Below are 23867 nucleotides of genomic sequence, written 5' to 3'. Positions count from 1 at the left end.
GGTTTGTATTTCGAAGCATTTCGAATCATCGTCGGTGAACAACTTCTTTATATCTTTTACCTTTTGTAATACGTTTTTTTATAATTTCACTGTATCTATATAAGAATATTTTAAAAAGATTTATAAACAAAAAAAGCATCATAAGAAATTATAAACACTAAACAATTTGCCACAGTAGTACTACTATTATTTTGACCACAGCTGTAAGGGAGCGTGTGGCGTTGAAACCGTATAATACACTCAGTGGACGGAAAATGTTACAACCATATCAACTAAATATTGTTAAAAACTTGTCAAATTAATTTTGTTTACATAACCTAGAGCTTTCCTTTGCCGAATATATTAAAGGTTTAGTCAAGCAGACAGAAAAACGAAAAAGATTATTCAGGGCCTATTATTTTGATGAGCAGTGATCACTCATACACGTATTTGTGACCCAAGAAGTATTAAAATACATTGGATGCAACATATAATTTCAACAAAGTATAAATATCCGTTAATAAATGTACCCTGAAAATTAACTATCAGTTATATAACTTGCAAATACCCAACTATTCTGGAGTTTCGTTATACGTAATTTATATATATGTCTAGACATTATATACATACATATATGATGTAAACACTAATTTTCTGAACTATCGTATGGCAACGCCGTCATCAAGCTGATTTTGACATTTGTATGTCTTTATTTACATTTGCACTGTATACAAAAATAAATCATAATCACATCACATCTTAAAATCGCACAGAAATCGACAGAGAAATAAAAGTAAGGGTCTGAAAGCTACGAACGCATAGTAATAATTATAAATCTACATACGTGGCTCCAGTGCAAATACCACACAAGAAGGGCAAAACAGACAGTGCACAGTAATCGCTAGATCAATAGGAAGTTTCCATGACAGCAGAGCCATAACACTGCCGTAGTTTTGCAAATTTTTTTTATAACAAAACAGCAAGCAAATTCACAAATAGATACACAACACCTACGCTTACGGCATTAAAATGTTTTTGTTCGACTGGATGCTGCAACGTATTTTGCCAGTGATCTTCCTTTATCTAAGGCCGTTCATTAAATGGTTTTTGCACACATTTACGAGACTATGTGAGCTGCAACGCATTGTATATGGTGCACAAGCAGGTGCAAGTCGCACTCGTCAAGTCGAACGGTCGTTAATGCTATCACAAAATGTCGATATACAACAATTACTGCGCGAATTGGATACCGCGGTAGAGACATGTAGTGAAGATGAACTACGCCAATTACCTGTACGCGTTGTTAGTGTGGTACAACGCGTAAAGCGCATAAAATCAAAAATCCATCCTGACTTTGCGCCCCTCTTTGGCACTTGTGTACTGCACATATGGAGTTATCGACATCTGCTACATCAGGTAGAACGGTTACGTGCAGAGCCATACGATGCAAATAACTTGGATCACGAACAGAAGTTATTAGAATTGTGGAACCGTTTGATGCCAGAAGAACCACTGGAAGGACGCATCACAAAGCAATGGCAGGATATTGGCTTTCAGGTATGTAAATATATTTTTATAAACTGAACAAAAATGCAAGTAAATATATAAACACAGGGTGACGATCCCAAAACGGACTTTCGCGGTATGGGTGTACTTGGTTTGGAAAATCTTCTCTTCTTCTCACGTGAATATCGTGACGCAGCACATCACGTCCTGTTACATTCGAAACATCCTGTATATGGTTATACATTCGCCATAGTGGGTATTAATCTCACCGCAATGGCATATCGCTTGCTCAAGTCTGGCGATGCCAAAGTACATTTCTATAATGTGGCGAATTCACTTAATCAGGCCTGCTCGCTTATACATTTTCATAAATTCTATTGCTATTTACTTTTCGAATTCGACCGGTTCTGGTTAGAATCGGAACCAACGAATATAATGGATTTCCGTGAAATATATCAACGCTTTGAAATATTAATCATGGAAGCTTTACATAATGACAAAACACTATTCAAAACGAATCTCGTAGTGGAGGATGTTTAAAAAGTGAGACAACAACGTTTTAGCTAATAACTATATAAAATCTACAATGTACAATTTAAAAGAATGTATATAATAATAAGTAATATTCTAGCACTATTAATTAAATATTATTGAATAAATGTTTAAATGCAATATTATGCAGCTTTTCACTCTTGTGATTTATATCGAAATACTATTTTATACTTAATGACAGAAAAGCAATTTCTTTTGCTTTTCTTTTGATTATTATCAAAGGCATAATTAACAATCTGTTAAAAAATCTTTACCAAATAAAAATAGATTCATAAATCGAATGTGTTTAAATTTCTAAAGGTGCCAAAAAATTGAGTAAATTACAAATTGGATTCCTTAAAATAATAGTCGTTTTTTTGTTTATTTTGCTATTTAGCTTTATTTAAATTGCAATCGTTCTTATATTCACCATATTAGTGCGGAGCGCAGCGATAAATAAATTCAATAAATCTAAATATTTGTATGAGCTTCATTGTTTTATCGATTTGTGTATAAAGATTTTTTTATTTATAATCGTATCCATGCAATTATATGTGTATGCGTGTAAATATATGTATGTATGTATGTAAATGCGTATGGAATTTAAATATCGCGTTTCTATAAATGTTATATTTACTGCTACACAAAATTGTCCCTTCAATGATAATTGAGCTTAATCATAGCATGCATTACAATTTTTATATACTCTCGCTATACTTCGTCAAAGTTTCGTAGCAAGCTTATCGTGCAGAGTGTTAAGTGCCTCGTTATTCTTATAAATACACATTTATATGAATAAAATGGAATAATACTTATACAATGAATGTATGCAAGCATTTTTTGTTTTTGTGCATATAATCACAAAACTAAAAACTTATATGCAATAAAACTATAATTTTAACATAAGAAGTCGCGGCTTTTACAGTATTGTTCTTAAGAGATTTAATCTTAAAACAATAGTCAAAGAAATCGTTAATATTTATCTTATTACATGAATAATATACCTATATATACGTGTTTAATAAAATAGTCATTGAAAAATCACAAATTTCAGCTTAAAATTATGACGAAAAAATAAAATATCGTAAAAAAACAAATAAATTAAATTCGTATAAAAATTACAAAAAAAATATCACTTAAGAAATGCATATTCGTTAAAACAGAAAACCCGTTATTCCAAAAGGCTAGTAAATGTCTTCAGCTTATATTTTACGAAATACTATGAACGTTTATGTTTGCTCTTCTTGCTCTCCGAGAAATCCTAAGTTCTACCGCTTAACGATAGAACTTCACCTCAGCTTCCACACAGTCTTTCATTAGTTCATCCAACTCCTCGTCAGCATTTGGATGTTCCGCTAAATATGCGTTTAATTCTTCAACACAAGCAGCCTCCAGAGCTTTCAAATCTTCTACAGCATTCGGTTTGCGTTGAGCATGAAGCTTATGCAAGAGTGTGTGTGTGTTATCAGGTGGCACTTTGGTGAGTGGTGAAATTTTGGGATTAGGCGCAAAGACGAATGGTTTAAAGACTGATTCACTTGCGTTAGGTGTTGCCGTAAACCAATGACATGATATTCCATTTGTAAGCACAGAGACACTGGCTGAACGTGACGTTGCGCTATCGGCCGCCGAACGTAGTGTATCAAACATGCTAGTCAAAGTGTAGCTACCGTCTCCGTTAGGTGCTTCACCGCTCCATTCAGCTTCCGCGGTTTCAGCTGCATCAAAACAGCTGGCAAAATTTAAATCACCCTACAATTTGCATGCAGAAAAATAAAAAATGTATTGGAAATATTTTGAAAAAAAAGAAAAAAAAAAAATGATTTACTTCGCCATCCCAGAGCCCTAGCGTTTTGAGAGCATCACCTAAATCGTCAGTTGATTTATCAATCGCAGTTTTTACACTGAGTCCTTTATTTGTTAAACGGAGGAATCCATCAGCAACCTGATGTGCAGCCCATAACTTTGCACCGCTGCTCACTAACCATACTTCTTTAGTATCACAGACCACAAAACTAAATTTTGCATTGTCGGACCCATGGTTAGCTACCAAATTACCAATGCGTTCCACTGCGTCAACAGCGGTTTTAGCGATAGCCAAAGTCAAACTATAAATTTATGTAGAAAAACAAGAAAATATTTATAAAAAATTATAAAAATATCATTGAAAAAATAACTCACCGTACAATATCAGTTGATCTAAGGGTATCACTATCGTTAGCTGGCTCCTCCGCTGACCAGGAAACAGCAATGCAAACATTATGGTCGTTTGCACCCACGTCACCACCCCAAATGCCGGTTTGAGTCTTTTGCAATATCATACGTAATATTTCACCATTCGCTTTAACCACATCTGCACCACCATCAGGCTAAGCAAATCGAAGGATGTGAAAAATGAAAATGCCACGTCATAGTATAGTGATCAAATTCACCAAAGATTACTCATCCAAGCAATCTTCAGTTAGATACAGACAATAGACGACATCCGCTTACCTTCCCCTCAAGTGCGACATTGGCGTTATAATATTGAACCTCTTGTGCTTCTGTTAGAGCATCGGCATCTAAAGCATTACGACCGAATATTATAGTATTTTCAGCTGTATTTGGAGATTGTACGATAAAACAATCACCAGTTGCAGACATATCGAAAATTTTACACAATTCCAAATGCAAAGCAAGTTATCAACTTTCAATTGATTTTTCGCACTGGCTGCTCTTGCCAAGCAATACTGTGATTTCAATTATAAGTAGATATTATAAAATCTTTGAAAAATAATGGCACACACACGAATAATTACCAATTTACAATTATTGGATAAGATTTTCAAAATTGTATCGTAAATTTTAATATACTGCAATAATATTGGCAAATTAGAAAATTTTTCGATGGTGTGCAAATACCGGCCACGGGTGGAATGTGAAAGTGAAGAGATATGTGTTACCAGCTTCTTTTAAGAAATAGAAACAAGGAATATGCCTAAAAATGTCATTGTAAAATGTCTTTGAAAAGCGTGGCAACACTTTTTCAGTTTCTCTTGTTCTCCTTCATTATGATAGAAAAGATGGAGTAGTGATCGGTTAAAAAACAATTTATTTTGCTAAATATCTACACTTTAAGTGTAGAAAAAGTTTTCGACGTATAATTTAAGTGCTACGCTTGTCAAATTTTATCAAAAGTGTAAAGATTTTCTATTCTTTAAATCCCAAATACCATCTTAAATAATTGTGCATTCGCGACGTATCTATCAACGAGGTGTGTTCAGTGTTGGCGCGTGTAAAATTTTTCTGCGGGAAAGGCCGTGTGGGATACGGACATTATTGCCATCCCTTTTGCTCATTTCATTAGTCTAATCAGAAAATATTTGGTTGAAAGAGCGTGCCAGGTGGATTATTTCAGCGGATAATGGCTAAAGCAAAAGGATAAATGTTTGAGAAGGGGAAATCGAAATGTGTGTGTAAGTAAATACTGAGATGGTAATGTAGTTCTTGTTTTTGTGGGCATTTCTAGTCGCTATTGTTGGAATATCTTTTCGCATTCGTTTTGTGGTATTCGTCCGTCATGTAGTTGGTTGGTTTTTGCTGTATAGTTCATTGAAAAATTTAGTTCAAAGACAAAATAAAAAGAATTATGAGAAGTTTTTGTCATTAATTAATGCAATATTATATATTATACAATGTCTGTGATTCAGAAAATGCGTTTGTATCTGATGTGTACAAGTGGAGAAAAACATAAACTGAATTGTAACAAAACGCACTGAGGAGCAGAAAATCAATATTATCGCTCAAATAGAATAGAAAAATTTGCTGCATAGTTTTCGTTACACAAAGGGCGCAGCACGATTGTCAAATTACTTTCGGTTGTGAAAACATAAATTAAGAAAAAATGTGGTGCAATATTTAGAAAATATTTGTGTTCAACAAGAATAATAGCAAATCTATAAGTACTATTAAAAAAACAGTGCGCCAGTGCGAGTTATTCCAGCGCGCTGTTGGATTTTAATCTCTTTTGATACATGTTAGCACTTGCCGTGGCCGGTACATAACTTGATTGGCCTAAATAGAAACGTGTTCACTTGTTAAAAGAATTTAAACAAAAGACTACAGGTGCCAATCAACTGAATGATGTTTAAGTAATTTTTAAAATTGTCTACATTTAATACTTTAAGAAAAATCAATACTTAGTTCTCATTAAAATTCGTGCTCTATTCGAATTTGTGTGTGTACATACGTACACGTATCTTTTGTGTATACTTTGCCAGAAAATATGTACTTAGTTTATTTGACAACCCAAAAAGTTTGTACGTGCGTACAACATTTCGATGCCTCTCCTTCCTATAGTCTAAAACTTCATACACATTCATCCCGCTAAACTGGATCCCTGCATTAAATATGGAACACTTCCACCTTCAAACCCTTAAAACCACCCCCAGTGGCACCAATTTAGAACGTTCAATGTTTATAAAAATCTCTTGATTTTGGCTTATATATTGTATTTTGTGGTCAATATGGTATTTCGACTTCCTTTTTTTAAAAAGTAGATAAATACATACATACTTATATAATATTAAATAAAAAGTTTACTATAATATTATAGTATTTATATGATGGAGGGTATATCTATTTGATATATCAAACAGTTATCCTGTTTTACTCTAATGTTTATATCGGTTTTAAGTGTAGTGTATTACAATTTTTTCCAAGAAATAGTTTGCTGTTACGATACAAAGTGTATGGAAATGTTAACATCTCACTGGGTGGAGAGTACATACATATATGTATGTATTTTGGTTTGTAAACATCCTTACGCATGTTTTCACACCCACCCTGTAACAAACTACAACCAACCCAGATTTATGACCTAAATTCCTCAATTCCCTCGCCGCCATTCCAATTGCCACCCACTATTCTGTATGTACCTATATGAATTTAAATGTTGATGCTGCAATTGCTATATTTTATCTCTAGTAATGCCATCTTTCTCTTTTGTAAATAAGGAAGCTGTTTTGATATCTGTTCATGCGAAAATATGTGGTTGTTCCGTAACTTATAATTTTTACGAAAATATTTTTCAAACTCAATTACCTGCTCAAACCTTCCCCTGATGTTTGTCAGAACTCATCGTGTTTTCATTCATTAATTTCTTTTCATTTTCTTAAACTGTTTCTGTGCTTTCACGGACTGGATATGTGTTGCTGGCTACTATTATTGTAACTTCATAGCTGTGTTGAGATTATTCCTTTTACTGATTCTTCACTTTAAAATTGCTTAAAAAATTGTGATATTGAAATGAAATTCTTTCATACCTACTTGTTATCAGTTGCATTTCTAAAAATCGAAACATTCATACAAAGTTAGTCAATAATGTATAATTTTCGAATTTTCTTGAAGACAAACTCTACATACTTTATCTTTAAAAAATTTGAATGAAGCAATAAAGAGCACTGGCCCAATTTATTTTCAATAACAGCGCATCATTTGTAAACAAAAAGATTTGAGAAATAATCACACATTATCACTCATATGCATTGCTGCTATTTATATTATGAATTCATTTGTTGCGTTGAGAGAATTTTTGGCTGTCAAAAATTTTCTTCATGATATTCGGAAAAGTTCGTTCACCTCTTTGTTCACACATTTTCTTTCACTTATTCAAGCGTTTGCTGTTGTTGTTTGTAATGTTGGGAGTATACATTTTTATTTTGTTGTTGCTCTGTTAAAGTTTTTCACCTTAATAGCGCCTATTAAAGCAATGGATACGTAATTTCAGCCATTCCATGTTTTCTGATTCTTTCGATATGGTTGTTGTTGTAGCGGCAGAAAACATTCCTGCGTTATTTCGAGTCATGCTGCTGAGTTGACAGTTCTTGACCGGATAAAAATCCGGGTCCGTTCCTCCAGCTTTTAAAACTAAATATAAACAATTCCGGTTATAAGAAAGCAAATTATTTATATTGATCATAAATTATGTGAGTAATCACGTTTTTTCGCTGGTTTTATAGCTATTTTACAACCACTTTACAATCGTATTCAACATTATTTATAGAACTTGTTGCTTATGCTGCCTTAGTGCCTGTCGGCCCAATTCACCTTGACATTGATATTGCGAATTCATCCGCTTCGTCGCCACTACCATCACCAGCTGTTTCTCCCGCCAACGCATTGTTGCTCACATTCGCAGAATTTTGCCATTCGTTTGCCTTTGTTATTATGTACATTTAAGTGAATGAAAATATATAAATAAATATACCGAAACTGGTCGTGTACGCATTTTACAATGATGTCTGAAATCAAAACAAACTACGAACACAATGTTGAATGTTGTTGTTGCTTAAAAATAATATATTTATGAATAAACAGTGCGAACGGCAAAATCTTTTAAGTTTTGTATTTTCTGAAGTTATCAAATTTTGTTGACAATGTCAAAAAATAAGAAAGTTAACTTGATTGGACTTGATTTTTATCGTATTGTTTGTATCGCAGTTACATTCCGCATGTGCAAATTTTCAGATCAATATCTCAAAACCTGAGAAACTAGTTCGCATACATACAGACGGACGGACAGAAGGACGAGACTAAATCGACTCAGCCCCGACGTTTCCATCTAGATATCACAAACTTCTTGCAAATTTATTATATTTTGTTCAGTGTATAATTATTGCTATGAATAATAATCACAATATACAGTTTAGATATCGCTTCTTCTCAATTATATGTTGTATATATAAAAGTTGTAACTATAATGTAGGATTAGTGATATAATTTTATTTTTTTATTAAGATGTCTAATTAAACTATACTTCTTCTTCTATCACTAGTGAATTCGGTTACCGCTGCATTATCTCTTAGATGCATCGCTAAAACATTTTAGTGGGAGAGGCAATTCTTCGGAGAAGTGTCAAAACTGCACACCAAACGACTTATTTATTTTTTAAATTTATACACGACTATTAAATGTTATGAGGTACACAGGTTAACCTACAATAATTGATTTGTCATCATTGTTGGTTGCGGTGAAGTACGGGTGAGCGCTTGCATAAATCGTAACTAACCAGTATGAAGGAGATGGTCGGCGGATGTTGTGTTTGTTCGGATGAGCGTGGATGGCCCGAAAATCCGCTCGTCTATTGTGATGGTCAGAATTGTACTGTTGCCGTGCATCAAGCTTGTTATGGAATTGTAACTGTCCCAACGGGACCATGGTATTGTCGCAAATGCGAATCTCAAGAACGTTCAGCTCGTGTGCGTTGTGAATTATGTCCATCACGTGATGGAGCACTTAAGAAAACCGATAATCAAGGATGGGCCCACGTGGTATGCGCCCTATATATACCGGAGGTACGTTTCGGTAATGTCACCACAATGGAACCAATTATTTTGCAGTTGATTCCACAGGAGCGTTATGCAAAAAGTAAGTTTTAATTGTATTACCCGAACGAAATAGTATTAATAATATAACAATTTTTTTTTTTTATTGCAGCTTGTTATATTTGCCAGGAGTCAGGCAAACCCAATCGCGCCACCGTCGGTGCCTGCATGCAGTGCAATAAATCGAATTGCAAACAGCAATTTCATGTAACATGCGCACAAAGCTTAGGCTTACTGTGCGAGGAGGCTGGCAACTACTTGGACAATGTCAAATATTGTGGCTATTGCCAACACCATTACGGAAAATTGGTTAGCTGAATGCTTAACATTTTTTTAAGAGAATTTTCAAGTATAATACTATTTATAACATTTTACAGAAGAAGGGTGGCAATGTTAAGACCATACCGCCCTATAAACCCATAACACACGATACGTCGTCTGACTCGAGTTTGTCACCCGAAAAGGAGCTCGATTCCGGTATGAATGCGACTGCCTCATCAACTTCGGCGACAAGCATCAAAATTACCACTAATATTAATGCTGCGTCTACCACGAAACAGCGTAAATCATCCACCGCCTCCAAGCAATCAAACTCATCATCCTCGTCATCTAGTGCTGCTGCCTCTTCAAGCGGGTTTGCTAGCAGCTTACACGGCAGCAATTTCTCAAACTCCAACACTGGATCTGGTAATATTAATCTAGGAGGCGTTGGTGTTGGTTCAAGTGGTTCTAATAACAGTGGCAACATATCAGCCAACAACTCGTCCATTGGTAGTGGCAATTCGATGAGTGGAGGAGCGGGTGCAGGTGCCACAACGAATCTGAAAAATTCTTCGAACAGTTCTAACAGCTATAAAGAAAAGGATAAACATAGTAAAAATGTCAATAAAACATCAAGTTCAAGCAAAGAGAAAGATGGCTCATCATCGTCGTCATCATCGCGCGATTCCCGTGAGAAATCATCCAAATCGTCTAAAAACAAAGAATTCTCCAATAATAATTCAATGAGTGGCGCATCCATGAACAGCTCAAATGCCACATCAGCTAGTACAGCGCTTAATATGAGTAGTTCCATGCATGATAGCCACAATCATAGTGGCAACCTGTCCACTCAAAGTGGAGCACAAAATCTTACAACTACATCGGCAGCCTTGAGCATTAGCGCTAGTGGCAATTCAAATAGCAGCAACAGTGGCAGCAAAGAGGCAACCAAGTCGTCTGGTACTTCGAACACAGTTGGAAACAGTGGTTTTGGTGGCAATAACAACTCGGCCGACCTGCATGCCAGCAGCACTGATAACAGTAACTTTGGCGGCGGCACGCATATGGACACTTCCACAAGTGTGGGTAGCATAAACGTGAACTCTGCAAATGGTGGTGGTGGTATGACAAGTGCTGGTAGCAAAAGCTCAGGTAGTTCAGTAGCGAAGAAGCGAAAAGCCGATTCAAAATCAAATAATAGCCTAGGAGACGACATAAATAGGTGCGTAACGATAGTTTTTTATTGAAAATGCACATTTTTTTTATAAAATTACTGGTTTCTCATTTCAGCCCATTTAGAGATATGATTAAAGACGTCAGTGTTACGTTAACGCCATTAACGGATTTTGAAAAGGAAATCGAAAAGAGTGCGAAAAAGGTAAGTCTCTGAATTACATTTAGAAGTTCTAAAATAAGTCTAATCATTAAAAAGTCCATAAATATAAGAAAGGTTATGTAAAGCTCCAAATAGTAATATGTCAATAATTAAATAAAAAATATGAATTAATTGAAAATCTAAAATTAAAAAAAGAAACAGTTTTGACATTGATTGTGAAAAAGCGTGTTGTTGAAGTTTACAAAACTAATGCCCGGTTTCACAGTCCATACTTAAGTTGTGCTTAAAATAAAACAGGAAAATATTGTTTTACAGTTCATACTTAAGTTATGCTTAAGTACTGAAAATGGGAGACTTAAGCAGTGCTTAAGTAACAGCTGATTTTTGTTTTGAATTGTTTTGAGTTTTCAACAACATCTTTTGTAGCGTTCGAGCAAGTGTCCGTCCGCTTGCATTCGATGACAGCTTTATACTTTTCCACCAGTTCCAATAGGTGCTCCGACTCGCTAGCGGTGAAATTCGAAGTTCTTTTGTTGTTTTCATCCATTTTCGATATAATTTTCCTCGCAAATTTAAGTATTGTCTGTTATAATTTAAATATCTCAAACATATTTTTATGGTTGACATTTGTAAAACATACGTTGCCATATATCATAATAAACTTTTATAGAAATTAAGCATTGACTGTGAAACGCAAACGACTACTCAATCTGCAACAATGCTTAGCTGAGGTTTTATTTGGGCACAACTTAAGTAATGGACTGTGAAACCGTTCATTAGTCTGATAAATTATTATATTGCGATAGAAAACTAGATTCGGTCTGAAAAACTATTTTAAAATTGTTGTCAGTTGTGCTTGTAATATAAAAAATTGTAGTTTAAATTCCTGAGAACTTAAAGTTGTCATTCTAAACTGCTTTTGTACTGTGAAAAATCAAAAATGTAAACAAACCCGTTACATCTTATACAATATTTTGAATGGTTTGTTTTTATTTGTGGATCCAATTTTACAAAATCAATAAAGGCTGGTGGAGTTGAATCTCTCGCAATACATTTACTTTTTATACACTGAACATCTACCTTGTTTGCCACGAAGTCTGTAACATCCAGAAGAAAACGTCGGAGACTATAAAGCATAAATATGATCAGCGTGAGGAACTGAATCGATTTAGCCATGTCCGGCTGTCTGTATATACGTCAACTATTCCCTGGTTAGATCCCTTAGAGATATCAATCTGAAAATTAGCACACGTGCATTTCTCCCCGAAAAGCTGCTCATTCATCGGATTCTTTCATATCGGACCACCATAGCATATAGCTGCCATACAAACTTATCGATCAAACCAAGACCTTGTAAGAAAGAAAATGTATTTAACATGACAACTTCATCAAATTTTGCGTTGCGAAGCGTTGCAATTTGTGAAGAAATTGTCCATATTGAACCACTATAGCATACAGCTGCCATACAAACTGATCGTTCAAAATCTAGCAATTGAATGGAGAATTTTTTTATTTGACAAATTATCTTTACGAAGTTTGGCATAGATTTTAGCACAATCTGCGGATATATTGTTCAAATCGGATTACTATATCATAAAGCTGCCATTCAAACTGAGCGATCAAAATCAGATTCTGTTAGGAAAACCTCTTTTCCGTAGAATATTTTGTTTCATTGCTACAGAAGTTGTCGTTTTTTCTGGTTTGATCAATAATATGGCGGATACATTAATATTGGGTAGTCGAAAAAGTCTTTTCGTATTTATAATCAACTTCAAATTATTTGTTTTATATTTATACTAATAAATAAATAAACAAATATGTACCATTACCGTTAGAAACATTATTCCATCACTGTAAAACTTTCATCAGTGTAAATCAAAACTTCGAAATTTCCAGTACGGAAGCGAGCGAAGCATTATTGTGCTACACGAACTGATACAGCATCGTCTCCGTAAACTTCACTCATTTCATTGGTGGCGTGCGTGGCATTCTTCCCTTTTTTTATACAAAATTTTCAATATTTAGCGAATTTCTTCATTATTTTCACTAATTTTTGAACAGCTGTAACTTTTATTCAACTTCACCGAATTGAATTTTTTTTGGTAAATGAAGCTTAAAATCTCACCTTTCCAACACTCTACAACACAATGTGATTGGTAGCACTGGAGATATACGACTGCAATGACATTTATTGAAAATATATGAAAAGACTTTTTCGACTACCCATATTAATTAATTTCATAGTTATATTACCAAATTTTTCTCGAAATTTGTCCAATTCAGTTCAATTTGTCCAGCAATAAAATCAAATGAAAGTAATAAATTACAAGTGTGCGTTTAAAAATTATTTGAAAATTTATCATAAGTCCTTACCGTTCTAACTCCCACGGCTAAGGAGTTGTTTATCCTCTGCAATTTCTCAAATAAACCTGCTCCGAAAGGGGTTCAACAATTCCCATGATGCATCTGTCTATACAACCACAAACAGGCTATTAAATTTCCTGTGCATGCTGCACAGTGTTTATCCTTTATATGTTTTTTTTTTAATAAATGTACTCGTCTTTTAAATTATTGCTCGTCTAATGTTGAACAAACCATAAACGAAATTGCTATAATAAAATAAATGAAGCACAACTGTCAGGAGCCACAAATTGTAAAACATGTGCCCTTTTAAGCGACACACTTTTACGCTTTTATTCACCACATGTCTGTATGTGTGGTATGTACTATGCTATGTAGGAATGGGGCACGTAATAAATTACCACCTATCGATTTTCCATTACGACGTGCAATATTTTATTATATATAATTTTTTTTTGCAATATTTCCGGGTTGAAGTAAACCCAAATAAGTTCACAGGCAGTGGCGGGCGGTAGATACGCGTTATACACATACAACCACTCGCGCAAATGTATATTTATTGTTTTATGGCTGCGCAACAGTCGCGTGCAGGTTGCATTAGCACCCACCCCCTTTGACGTAATTTCATTTTTTTTTTTATTTTTGTTTTTCTGCTTTGGATTTCGCTTTATTTTTACGCATACATAGCAAGCAACTTGTGCGTTGCGTTTTCGCTGCAACTTGCCGACTTAATTTGTGAAGATTTCTTTTGCATGTGTTTATTCTCATTACCACTGTGTGACCGTGCCGTATTATGAATTGAAAAATTAAATCAATCGGAAGAATTGCCTTAATGCGCCTATGGAAAGGGGTGCGTTTTTAAAAACCATCGCTTCTTATGCCATATTTCGGGGTGTTTGGAAATTATTCAAGTGTGTGTTTCCTTTTTTGTGTTGAACAATGGTGTTAGTGAGTTGTGCCTCTTTTGTTCTCAGCAGCACAGGCGTCAATAACACCACGGCCTTTTCAAGTTAATGACTCTCGAACACTGCTGCTTGGGTCTAATGTTTGCACAGGCTTACTACTCACACTCCTTCAAGTAGTCAATAATTCTGTAATATTTGAACTATTAATGCATGGAATCAAAAATTAACGTTATGCTAATGTTGATTTTAATTAATTAAGTAAGTAAGCCAATATTATGAAGTCAAACTTTAGGCTCATAAATACAAATACAATACAAATATTTGACAAGCAAAAACGTGAACTTCGGTCACAACGCAAGTAAAATATCATTCACAAATACAAAATATTCCCTACCAGAACTTCATTTGAATACTATAATATTTGACGTAGTGATCCAATCTAAACAATTTCTTTGGAGATTGCACAATTGCCTTAGGCAATGATCCTTTGCCCAATTTCATGAAGATGTCACATTAAATGAAAATATTTTCCATACAAGCACTTGGTTCCGACAAATGAGCAGCTTCTGCGCGAAAAAGGGACATGTGCAAAAAATTAGAACAATATCTCAAAGACTGAGGGAGTACTTCGCTAGCTAATATACAGACAGATGGACGTACGGACGGACTGACATTCGAGTCAGCTTAGCGTACCTTTCCTTTATTGTCTAATATAGATGCACATCTTATAGGCATTGATTCAAATTTGTCGGTTCGGGTTCTTGAGATATGAATTGGGCCACGGTAAGAGCTCTATGGAACAGAATACCCCATCTTTGGAACTTTCTTCAGAGTTACGCCATATTTTTAGGTTTAACAGGTTCTACCTTTTCTTTAACGTTTTTCCATAAGTTTTCCATTGTATTCAGATCTGGTAATTGTGCTGGCGAAGCCATAATTACAACATCATGCTCTGAAAACCACTTTTTTGTAAGACCCGAAATATGTTTCGGGTCACTGTCTTCTTCGAATTAACAGGTTAAAAGCAAAGCATACGGGATGGTTGACTTCATCTAAAAAAATAGTTCCGACACTACACCAAGAGAAACAATCTCATCCCATTATATTACCGGCACGGGGTTTGAAGGATTCAGTCGTGTAGCGACGTACATTTCTATATTTTTTGGGTGCCGGACCCACGTGCAACCAACATTTTCTATCATATTAATTTTGCATTCATCAAATATGTCTCATTTTGGTTGAACACTTTTTGTCATTTTTCCGCTGGAGACATTATTTCGTCAGTGTAAAACTGTTCTGGTTTCTCAGCACAAAACTGTGACAAGTAATTTTCACAGCGTTGTCCTGTTCGAAGACGAGACGAAGCCCCTTCTGTTGATCAGTTTTTTCGATTGCTTGCTTCAATCTCATCGTAGAATCAATCATTCGACCAGGCTGGAGCAGCTCATAGTGGATGATTCCTTTCCAATTCCACCAGCATAACCTTTCGAGGCGTCAATCCTGGTTTTGCGACCATTTGTTGACCACGCTTGGACCATGATCTCTTTCGCCCATTATTATCGTATTTGATCCACTTTTCTTCTCCTGTTACCATTCGCTTCAGAAATGGTTCGATTTCATTTCCTTTCAGCAAATAATCGCAGATGTTAATTCGGTCCATTAAATTTTCAAAATATAGCGAATTGCTTCAAAACCCCTAAACCCATGTCACCCCTTAACTAAATTGGATAATTCAGAGAAATTTATTAGATCATGTGACAATTAATGAAATCAAATAGAGAAGCCATATTTTTTTACTTATTACAACTTATTTATGCTGAAAACTAAGCATGTCCTTTATTTGCCAACACATTCATATGTACATACGCCAACAATAAAAAATGTTTCGCAGCACTAAAGATGGAAATGTCTAATGTAAAATGTTGCTTTTTATTAATTTCTACCATTTTAACGCTTCTACTTTAAATTTTCGCGGAATTATTTGCCTTCTCAACGTCTAAATATGTTTGACTGCTGAAAATAATGCCAACCTCGCTCACTGACTTACCTTCATAGGCTAATGGTAATTCGAAATTGTATAGTAAAAGTGTGTGGGAAAGAAATTCCACTTTTGTGCCACATACGCTGCTTGCTCTTGTTCTACTGCCTACCTGCTTTTGACAATGTTTTTCACATCTCCTGAAGGTCACTTGCAATTGTCCGCTCTTCTGCTCTCGGTCGCGTGTTAATTGCTTTTCTCTGAATGATCCGTTGAAAAATGCGATTTTTACAAGCCGCTGGCACAGCAGCATTACGCCGGAGTTCCTAAAATTGTGTTGTTGCTATTATTAGAATGGCTAAGTTTAAGTGACGTGTAGCCAATTGCTAGAAGGGAGTCGTCAGAAGCCCATCGAAAGGCACAAATTCACTTTAGTGGCAATAAAGACCGAACTAAAGAATCGTTGGAAGTGTTTGTTGACAGCACCCGCTGACTACAATGCGGAAATTGCTATATGTTGTTGCTACGTTACTTTCATCAGCCGTTACAAATGCCTTGGTTGTTGTCACGTGTTAGTCCGAACAACGTTTTATCTCACTTCCTTTATTTTAGCCAGTTTTCGCATACCTAATCTGTACTTTATTACTTTCGACATTTTTTTTTCTCATTTTATTCATTTTTTCACGGATAACTACGGCGAAGTCAACACTGACAGTGGCACGATGAGCATGACGACCGCACGCTTGCAGTTTTGGCACTTCGTTTGTAACGAATCGCCAATTTAACATAGCTGTTAAAGGCAAAGCTAATGGCAAATATAACGTATCAATGCGCTTCGAAAATCATTCTAAGTGACTCGCCCAAATAGCTAAGTGTGACGAATTTGCTTATACTTATTATGCTTATATTGGTAATGTCAACGTTTCGCTTCGTCTCTTCAAGTGACTTGCTTCCCCTTTACTGGTCGAGGGATTGTGAGGTTAGGGTGTAGCCCGTTTAAGGTAGTTATTTGTTATTTAATAGACATGCCTTGGCTTATTAGCTTGTTTAATAATCTTAGAAGCCGATAGGAAATGATAAGCTCTATTCATATGTACGTAATTGGGTTAGTTTGGAGTTTGGTGCAATTGATCTATTGAACCCTCGTTTTATGCGGCGCTTTATTGTTTTTCGTTTTCATAATTATTCACTTGAAAAAATTATTTTTACTGATAATGCGCAGAACTCTTTGCTTATTTTTCTTATAAAAGCTTTAAATAAATACCAAAAAGCTCTTCGAACTTTCCCTGAAATAACCAATTTTTATGGCATAAAAATATGGCAGTCTTCTGAGCTCACGGAGACAATTCTGTTGAAGTGAGGTAGCACAAATGAAACTAAATATCGTTCTGATTTATAAATTGTATCTGTTACCAAACTTTGAAAGAAATTTACCGGCAGAAACTCTTTTTTGAAAAAGAACCAAAGAAAGTGACTTTCTAGACTTTTTGACTGCATTTATTATCTAAGCGACGTGCATCCTGGATGATCTCTGTTGTTGTTGTTGCTCCAGCGGGTACCTAGTCCCCGTGGCAAAGATTAGCTAAGTTGTCTTTGAAGCCATCTAACGAACCCCCAAGAAACGTGTTGTTTCGTTGGGTTCGGATCAATGGGAGAGGGGTCTGGGATAAGTGGGATTGGTAGGGCATGCATAGAGGTGGCCAGTGTCATGCGGAGACTCATTGTACGGAGGACATATATTGGATATATTCTATTTTATTCTGAATAGGTAAGAGTTTAACCTGCTACAGTATCCGGAACAAAGCTGCGCTCGTTTGATATCTCTTAAAATGCGCTTTCATAGCCAGTGCACCAAGCCCGTTATCAACTTGCTATCACAAAATGATGTCTTAGGTGCCAGGTCACCATAAAGAGTCGCCAAGAACTTGCTCGACTTTTTCTTCTTTTCACCAGTCCTTTCTTACTTTCGCAATTTGGCGCCAATTCGACAGACCAAGTGCAGCCAGGTCCTTCTCCACCTGATCTCTCCAACGGAGTGGAGGTCTTCCTCTTCATCTGCTTCCTCCGCCAGGTACTGCATCGAATACTTTCAAAGACTTTACGTACTTTACTTCTCAATTGCCTACTCAGTCCGAAGTAACACCTGTTGGCAAGAGCTATTCTGCCTTGGTTTTCGAGGTTGTTGCTGTTAATACTGGTTCCAAGATTCACGAAGCTATCTACGACTTCCAAGTTATGACTGTCAACAGGGACGTGGCAGCCAAGTCGCTGGTGCGACGCCTGTGTTTGATGGCAGGAGATATTTTATCTTGCCCTCGACTTACAAAAACAAAAATACAAAATAAGTTTATATATTCTGCTGTTAAAGTCCTTCTTAGAATCGTTGAGCTCCTTCAGTCGATAGAACAACCGAGTTATTAATTTTGAGTCTATTAAGTTTCTCTTTTTTTCTAAAAATTTAAACCAATAATTTTGAGGTTAAAGTCGACTTCCAGTTTGTTTGCCAAATAAGAATCTTTGCTTTGACAGAACATTATTCTTTTCTCAATGCCCTTTTGTAATTTTTCAAAATACTTACTTACTCCCCACTTGAGAAAAATCGGATTTTGTTTATGTTTACATAATCATTATCCGATTTTTATATTCTTTATTTAAAAATGATTCGTGCGTTGTTGTCTCACTTATTAGTTAGTAACCTAACCTAACTTTTGTGTGTAACCGTTTGTTGGAAGCCGGATACCAAAATGCATTTACAATTCATAATTTGCTTACACAAGTTCTTTCGGCCAAATCTCATTGACTCACCGCGTAAAATGGTTGTTAGCGTTTGCCACACTTGACATTTGAAGCTAGTTCGTGTATGTATGTATGTATGTTTATGTGTTCTTCTTCTCCTTATTTAAATTTTTCAATTTTCTTTATTGCTTCTTCGTTTTTCTTCTCTTTTGTTTACTTCGCTGTGCAGCACGTTCCCCATATTTATTTAACCAGCAACGGTACTTACGCCAATCACGTAGTCAAACTTGAATAATATTCTTTACCTGGAGACGCACACCTGCCTACACACCCACACACACATGTACGAGTATATGCACACATGGGAACTCGTATATGCATAAATTTATGTATGTTGTCTCATCAACGTCACTGTTGGTATTGTAATTTTAAGCGATTACACATGAAACGCCCACCACTACTGAGATAGTATGTGTGTTTATGCCGGTACGTGTGTAAACATGCACTCTGAGTGCATGCCTTCGTGCACCTGCTTCACACCACCGAAGCAAATGCTTTATAATAATATTTGAGGGCGCAAAGAACTCTTTATAAATACGTCTTACCTCCAACTCTATTCTTTTCTACTTTATCAATACATTGGTTCGTGACAAAGTGGCCCACTTCATATCGCTTTTTTACCAAGATTTTCTTACATATTTTTTTCCAGAAAAAATAATCAATTTGTGGAATATGTATATGTATATGTAATTTGGAAATATCACTGCTAACCACTTTTAATTACGGTCGTGGATCTGCCTTAGTTGTTTCGGGTTCTTGTCTGTTATAACGACAATTTTAGGTATTAGGAAAACTTACCAAAATCTTTCCTTTAGATGAAATTCTCGAAGTAAATAAATAAAGTTTACTCATGCATTGTCTATCCGACGATTCGGACAAAACCATGGTAAGAAAAATCAAAACACGATGGAACGAGCTACACGGGTGCAAAACTGCAAAAATCATTTGTAAAACAGTAGATCGAAAATATAAACAGTTCCTACTGGCACTCGATCGATTGGACTGCAGAAACATGATCGAATGATCGGTATAATCACTAGCCACTGTCTGCTGGCGGCACACCTACAGAATGGTGCTGGCAGATCGAGAAGTCTGCGGAAAATGCCAAGAGCAAGGCACTAGGCAAACAATGGAACACCTCTTAGGCGCTTGCCGTGCATTGGTAAGGTTATGCTTGAAGCATCTGGATCTTCAAGGTATGAGACACTAGAAGAGGTATCGATAGTGAGGTTACAGAGTCTATTGAAATTCACATCAAACGCAGGCATCTTAAAGGATAACTGCTGCTCATGGATCTCATAACTGAACTCCATCTTGCATCGAAGAGGACCAAAACGAATCTTTGTGTGGCTCATTAGCCTACCAGACTAAACTAACGTAACCTAAAATGTTTACTGAATTGACAAGCCCTTTAAATCGCAAATATTGGCGAATACCCTTCAAGTCTCTACATTCCACTTCTTCTCTACCGTTTTGATCTTCTGAACTACCTTTGTCAGCCCTCGAATGCACAAGTTCTGAAATTTTCGTATTCCAAACCGATTCCGATTGGCTATAACTGCCAAGTATAAGAAATCATTATTGGTTGTTAAAGCTTGAAAGTGTCTCGTTTCTTACATGCATATAAACGTTCCATCAACTGCAGGGAACCTCAGTTCAGGAAAATAAAAAAAAAAACATCTGCCACTTTAAAGTATCTGAAAATTAGAGTCTCGATCGTGTCAAAATCTAAATTTTTAGATTAATGATTCTTTTGTTTTTTTGGTATAAAAAAAAACCTCGGTTACGTATAGATCCTTTCTTGGTAATTACTTCAACTGGAAGTATTGAGATCTCTTGATGATCACCTTTTTCAGTAAAGATTTTTTTTAAGAAACGGTATTTTAAAAAAGACACTGATTACTTGCTTTGAGTTGGCACATATTTTAATTACTGCCGCAGTAGCCAGATGCCAACGCTTATTAGATCTTAAGACTAATTAAATCAACAACCAACATTAATTCAATGCCCTGTTCCTCACTCCACGAGCAATTAACTGACATGGGTGTAACAATTCCGCAACAATAACATCGACAATTTCACGTATGTTTGTTTACAAAACTCAAACCACTAAAACACAATCACAACGATATTTCCTTTCACGGTTCATTACAACTATTGCTTTGCGATTTAATTAGATTTCCTTGCACGATTCCTGCCGATTATCGGCAGTTGCGCTGTTCCTTTGTTACTGTCTGTTTTTATTTTCTCTATTACTGCAGCCGTCTTCAAGATTTTAGCCTGCCACATTGTTCCTTCCAACACAAACATACCAACAATCACATCAACACACATATGTGTGTTTGTATTTGCATTACATGTACTCGATTTAAATATCTCAACAAGAATTTGGCAAATAAAACACGTTTTCCAGCTTCCTTCCTGTGCGCCAGACGCCCATAACCATCAAATAATTATATTGCCTTAGAAATACGCACACACACGCGCACACGCACTCGTTATCGACAAATGTTTGCGTTTGCACTCGTACGCGTACACATAACTGCTCAATCTGTGGTCAAAGGTTACCGTATCAGCCCAAACCAGGAACAAACCAATTGCTTTTGCTTTCATGCAATCAATGGGATATTTGGCGGCAAGCTGATTTACACACACACATGCACGCACTCGTTTACTTCTGTACATCCCACAGCGCCAATTTTGCATACTGCTGCCAACTGCGTTTGCACTCCGCCGAGCCTTCAGCTGCTCAACCAGTGAATAAGCAAATTTTGTTCTTAACAACAACAATAGTGTTGACGCTGCTACTCCTTAGCAGTGTGTGGTGTGGCGTGGTGTCCTTATTACTGCCTGATTTTATTTCACCACCACAACATTGCCGTTGCCATTCAATTTATGGGAGCGTCCCTTTAGTGGCATTAGCTTGCGCTCATTTCGCGTTGCTCGCCAGCTCGTCTGTTCACTTTCTTGCTGTGTGCCTTGTTACTCTCTTGACATCGTGCCATTTGTGTGAGTCCCTGCTTCCTGCATTCTGCATCCTGCATCCTGTTTCTTCGCTTCTGACCGCTCTTCTTACGCTGTCTAAATGTTACTACACCATGTGATATATTTATGCAAATATCTATGTATATGCGCAGACAAAGTCATTGCACACAATCTTTGTTTTTATACCCTGAACAGGGCCACGAAGTTTGCGGCAACCAGGAGAAAACATTGATGACCCAATAATGTAAATATTTATATAATACAAATGATCAGCTTGTTGAGATGAGTCGATTTCGTCGTTTCTTCTTTTTGCTACGTGGCGTCAATTGAATATTCCAAGCGAAGCCAGGTCCTTCTCCACCTGGTGCTACCAACGGAGTGGAAGTCTTCCTCTTTCTCTGCTTCCCACGACGAGTACAGCGTCGAATATATTCAGAGCTGGAGTGTTTACATCCATTCGGACGACATGACCTAGCCAGCGTTGCCGCTGTCTCTTAGTTCGCTGAACTATGTCAATGTCGTCGGAAATTCGTACAGCTCATCGTTCCATCGACTGAGATATTCGCCGTTTCCAATGCGCAAAGGACCATACATCTTGCGTAGAACCTTTCTCTCGAAAGCTCGTAACGCCGACTCATCAGTAGTTGTGATCGTCCATGCCTCTGCACCATATAGCACTACGAGTATAATAAGTGACTTATAGAGTTTGGTTTTTGGTCGCCGAGAGAGGTGTTTACTTCTCAATTGCCCGCTCAGTTGCCATACTAATTGGTCGTTCAAAATCATATAGTTACTATAAAAAATACATTTGTGAAGGGTATTATTTTCTTTTTTTTTTCTTGTTTCTGTCGTATTTTTTCCGATTCGTTAGCGCCCTTTGGCTTTTAATCTACTTGTGAAAGTTTTGTCATCCCCTATTGGCCTGTAAGGCGCACGACGACTTCAATAAGCGTACACATGTATGCATGTATGTGTATGGAAAAGCTGATGTATACGCTGAATCCAGAATGCAAATACAGTGCTCTCTATAGAGTTGGCTGTAGATTGGTTTGATTATCGCCAACTGTTGGTTGCTTCCTTATGGCGGGATGACTGTTGACTGCGCTGACTGAATGTCTACGTGATTCCCATAACGCACTACAGCCCATTAGGCAGTCGTCAGTTAAGTCATTGACGTGACGTCTGCAAAACAACCCTCCACTCTTGCACAAACACATACGCACAATCTTTGTGTGCCGATTTCTCAGTTTTAGTTTACTGTTTTCAAAAAAAATTGTATTTTCTATGCGCTCACGTGCATTACCGTGTCCTTAAGGTTATTCATCTATTGTTCCAGTGCGTCTAATGCACTGCTCCGTAACACGTTCGATGTGTGAATAATTTGGGCAGCTGGAAACAGCTTTGTCTAAACTTACTTGAAAGTGAATTAATTCTTGATAGCTACAATTAATTTTTTTGATTGTTTTGTGGGCATTCTCTTCACACTCTATATAACTGTAATTTACATTTTAAATATTCATTGAAGTTCATATCACTCCCTTCATCTGCAGCTATTCCAAATGGTAAATTTGGTAGCAGGAAGCAGAGAAGGTCACTAGCACCCACCACGTAAGTTGAAGTTGGATATTATAATGCCTGCGTTTCGCATTGGCACTGTCATACTGAAAACGTAAATCTTGTGCCTGCATAACCCAACACTTTTAGTTATTTAAATATGACCTTGATATTCCTAATAATATTTAGGGGTCTCATAAAATTATTTAAAGCCAAAATTAAAGAAAAAAAGCACAATGGTTGTGTTCATCTCGGAATACCAAGTCAGAAGCAGCCGCTTCAATGCAATGGTTCGTGTTCGCCCGGACGAA

The 23867-nt window shown here is 36.4% G+C and overlaps 3 protein-coding genes and 1 long non-coding RNA gene across 12 annotated transcripts in view; 2 read left to right on the top strand and 2 right to left on the bottom strand.

Moving 5' to 3' along the window:
- The first annotated feature begins 629 nt into the window (after positions 1-629).
- On the top strand, positions 630-2195 carry LOC105231491 (ELMO domain-containing protein 2). The gene is made up of 2 exons (XM_011212801.4): positions 630-1536; positions 1594-2195. Exons 1-2 carry the CDS (start codon positions 1009-1011, stop codon positions 2023-2025), a joined length of 960 nt encoding a protein of 319 aa, XP_011211103.2. The 5' UTR covers positions 630-1008; the 3' UTR covers positions 2026-2195.
- Positions 2196-2488: 293 nt separating this feature from the next.
- LOC105231494 (secernin-1) lies at positions 2489-4928 on the bottom strand. The gene is made up of 4 exons (XM_011212811.4): positions 4510-4928; positions 4198-4385; positions 3845-4124; positions 2489-3768 (listed from the first exon to the last, which is right to left on the bottom strand). The coding sequence occupies exons 1-4, from the start codon at positions 4657-4659 to the stop codon at positions 3292-3294; spliced, it is 1095 nt and encodes a 364-aa protein (XP_011211113.1). The 5' UTR covers positions 4660-4928; the 3' UTR covers positions 2489-3291.
- Positions 4929-5067: 139 nt separating this feature from the next.
- The window catches only part of LOC105231492 (serine-rich adhesin for platelets), a 54898-nt gene continuing 36098 nt past the window's right edge, over positions 5068-23867 (top strand). For 3 of the 9 annotated variants that reach the window (XM_049447274.1, XM_029552545.2, XM_011212802.4), the window contains exons 1-5: positions 5068-5471; positions 8831-9423; positions 9493-9689; positions 9758-10863; positions 10932-11019. In XM_049447274.1, the coding sequence (XP_049303231.1) occupies positions 9069-9423; positions 9493-9689; positions 9758-10863; positions 10932-11019 (1746 nt within the window). In that variant the 5' untranslated portion in view covers positions 5068-5471; positions 8831-9068. The other 6 variants (XM_049447276.1, XM_049447275.1, XM_049447273.1 and 3 more) reach the window with 5 other exon arrangements.
- LOC125776222 (uncharacterized) lies at positions 7363-13484 on the bottom strand. Its single transcript, XR_007421501.1, has 3 exons — positions 13351-13484; positions 7995-8313; positions 7363-7923 (listed from the first exon to the last, which is right to left on the bottom strand). It is a non-coding gene; the product is annotated as an uncharacterized LOC125776222 (long non-coding RNA).

The sequence above is a fragment of the Bactrocera dorsalis genome, chromosome 2 (assembly GCF_023373825.1).
Source record: "Bactrocera dorsalis isolate Fly_Bdor chromosome 2, ASM2337382v1, whole genome shotgun sequence".
NCBI lineage: Eukaryota > Metazoa > Arthropoda > Insecta > Diptera > Tephritidae > Bactrocera > Bactrocera dorsalis.
This window is presented reverse-complemented; position numbering and strand designations above follow the sequence as displayed.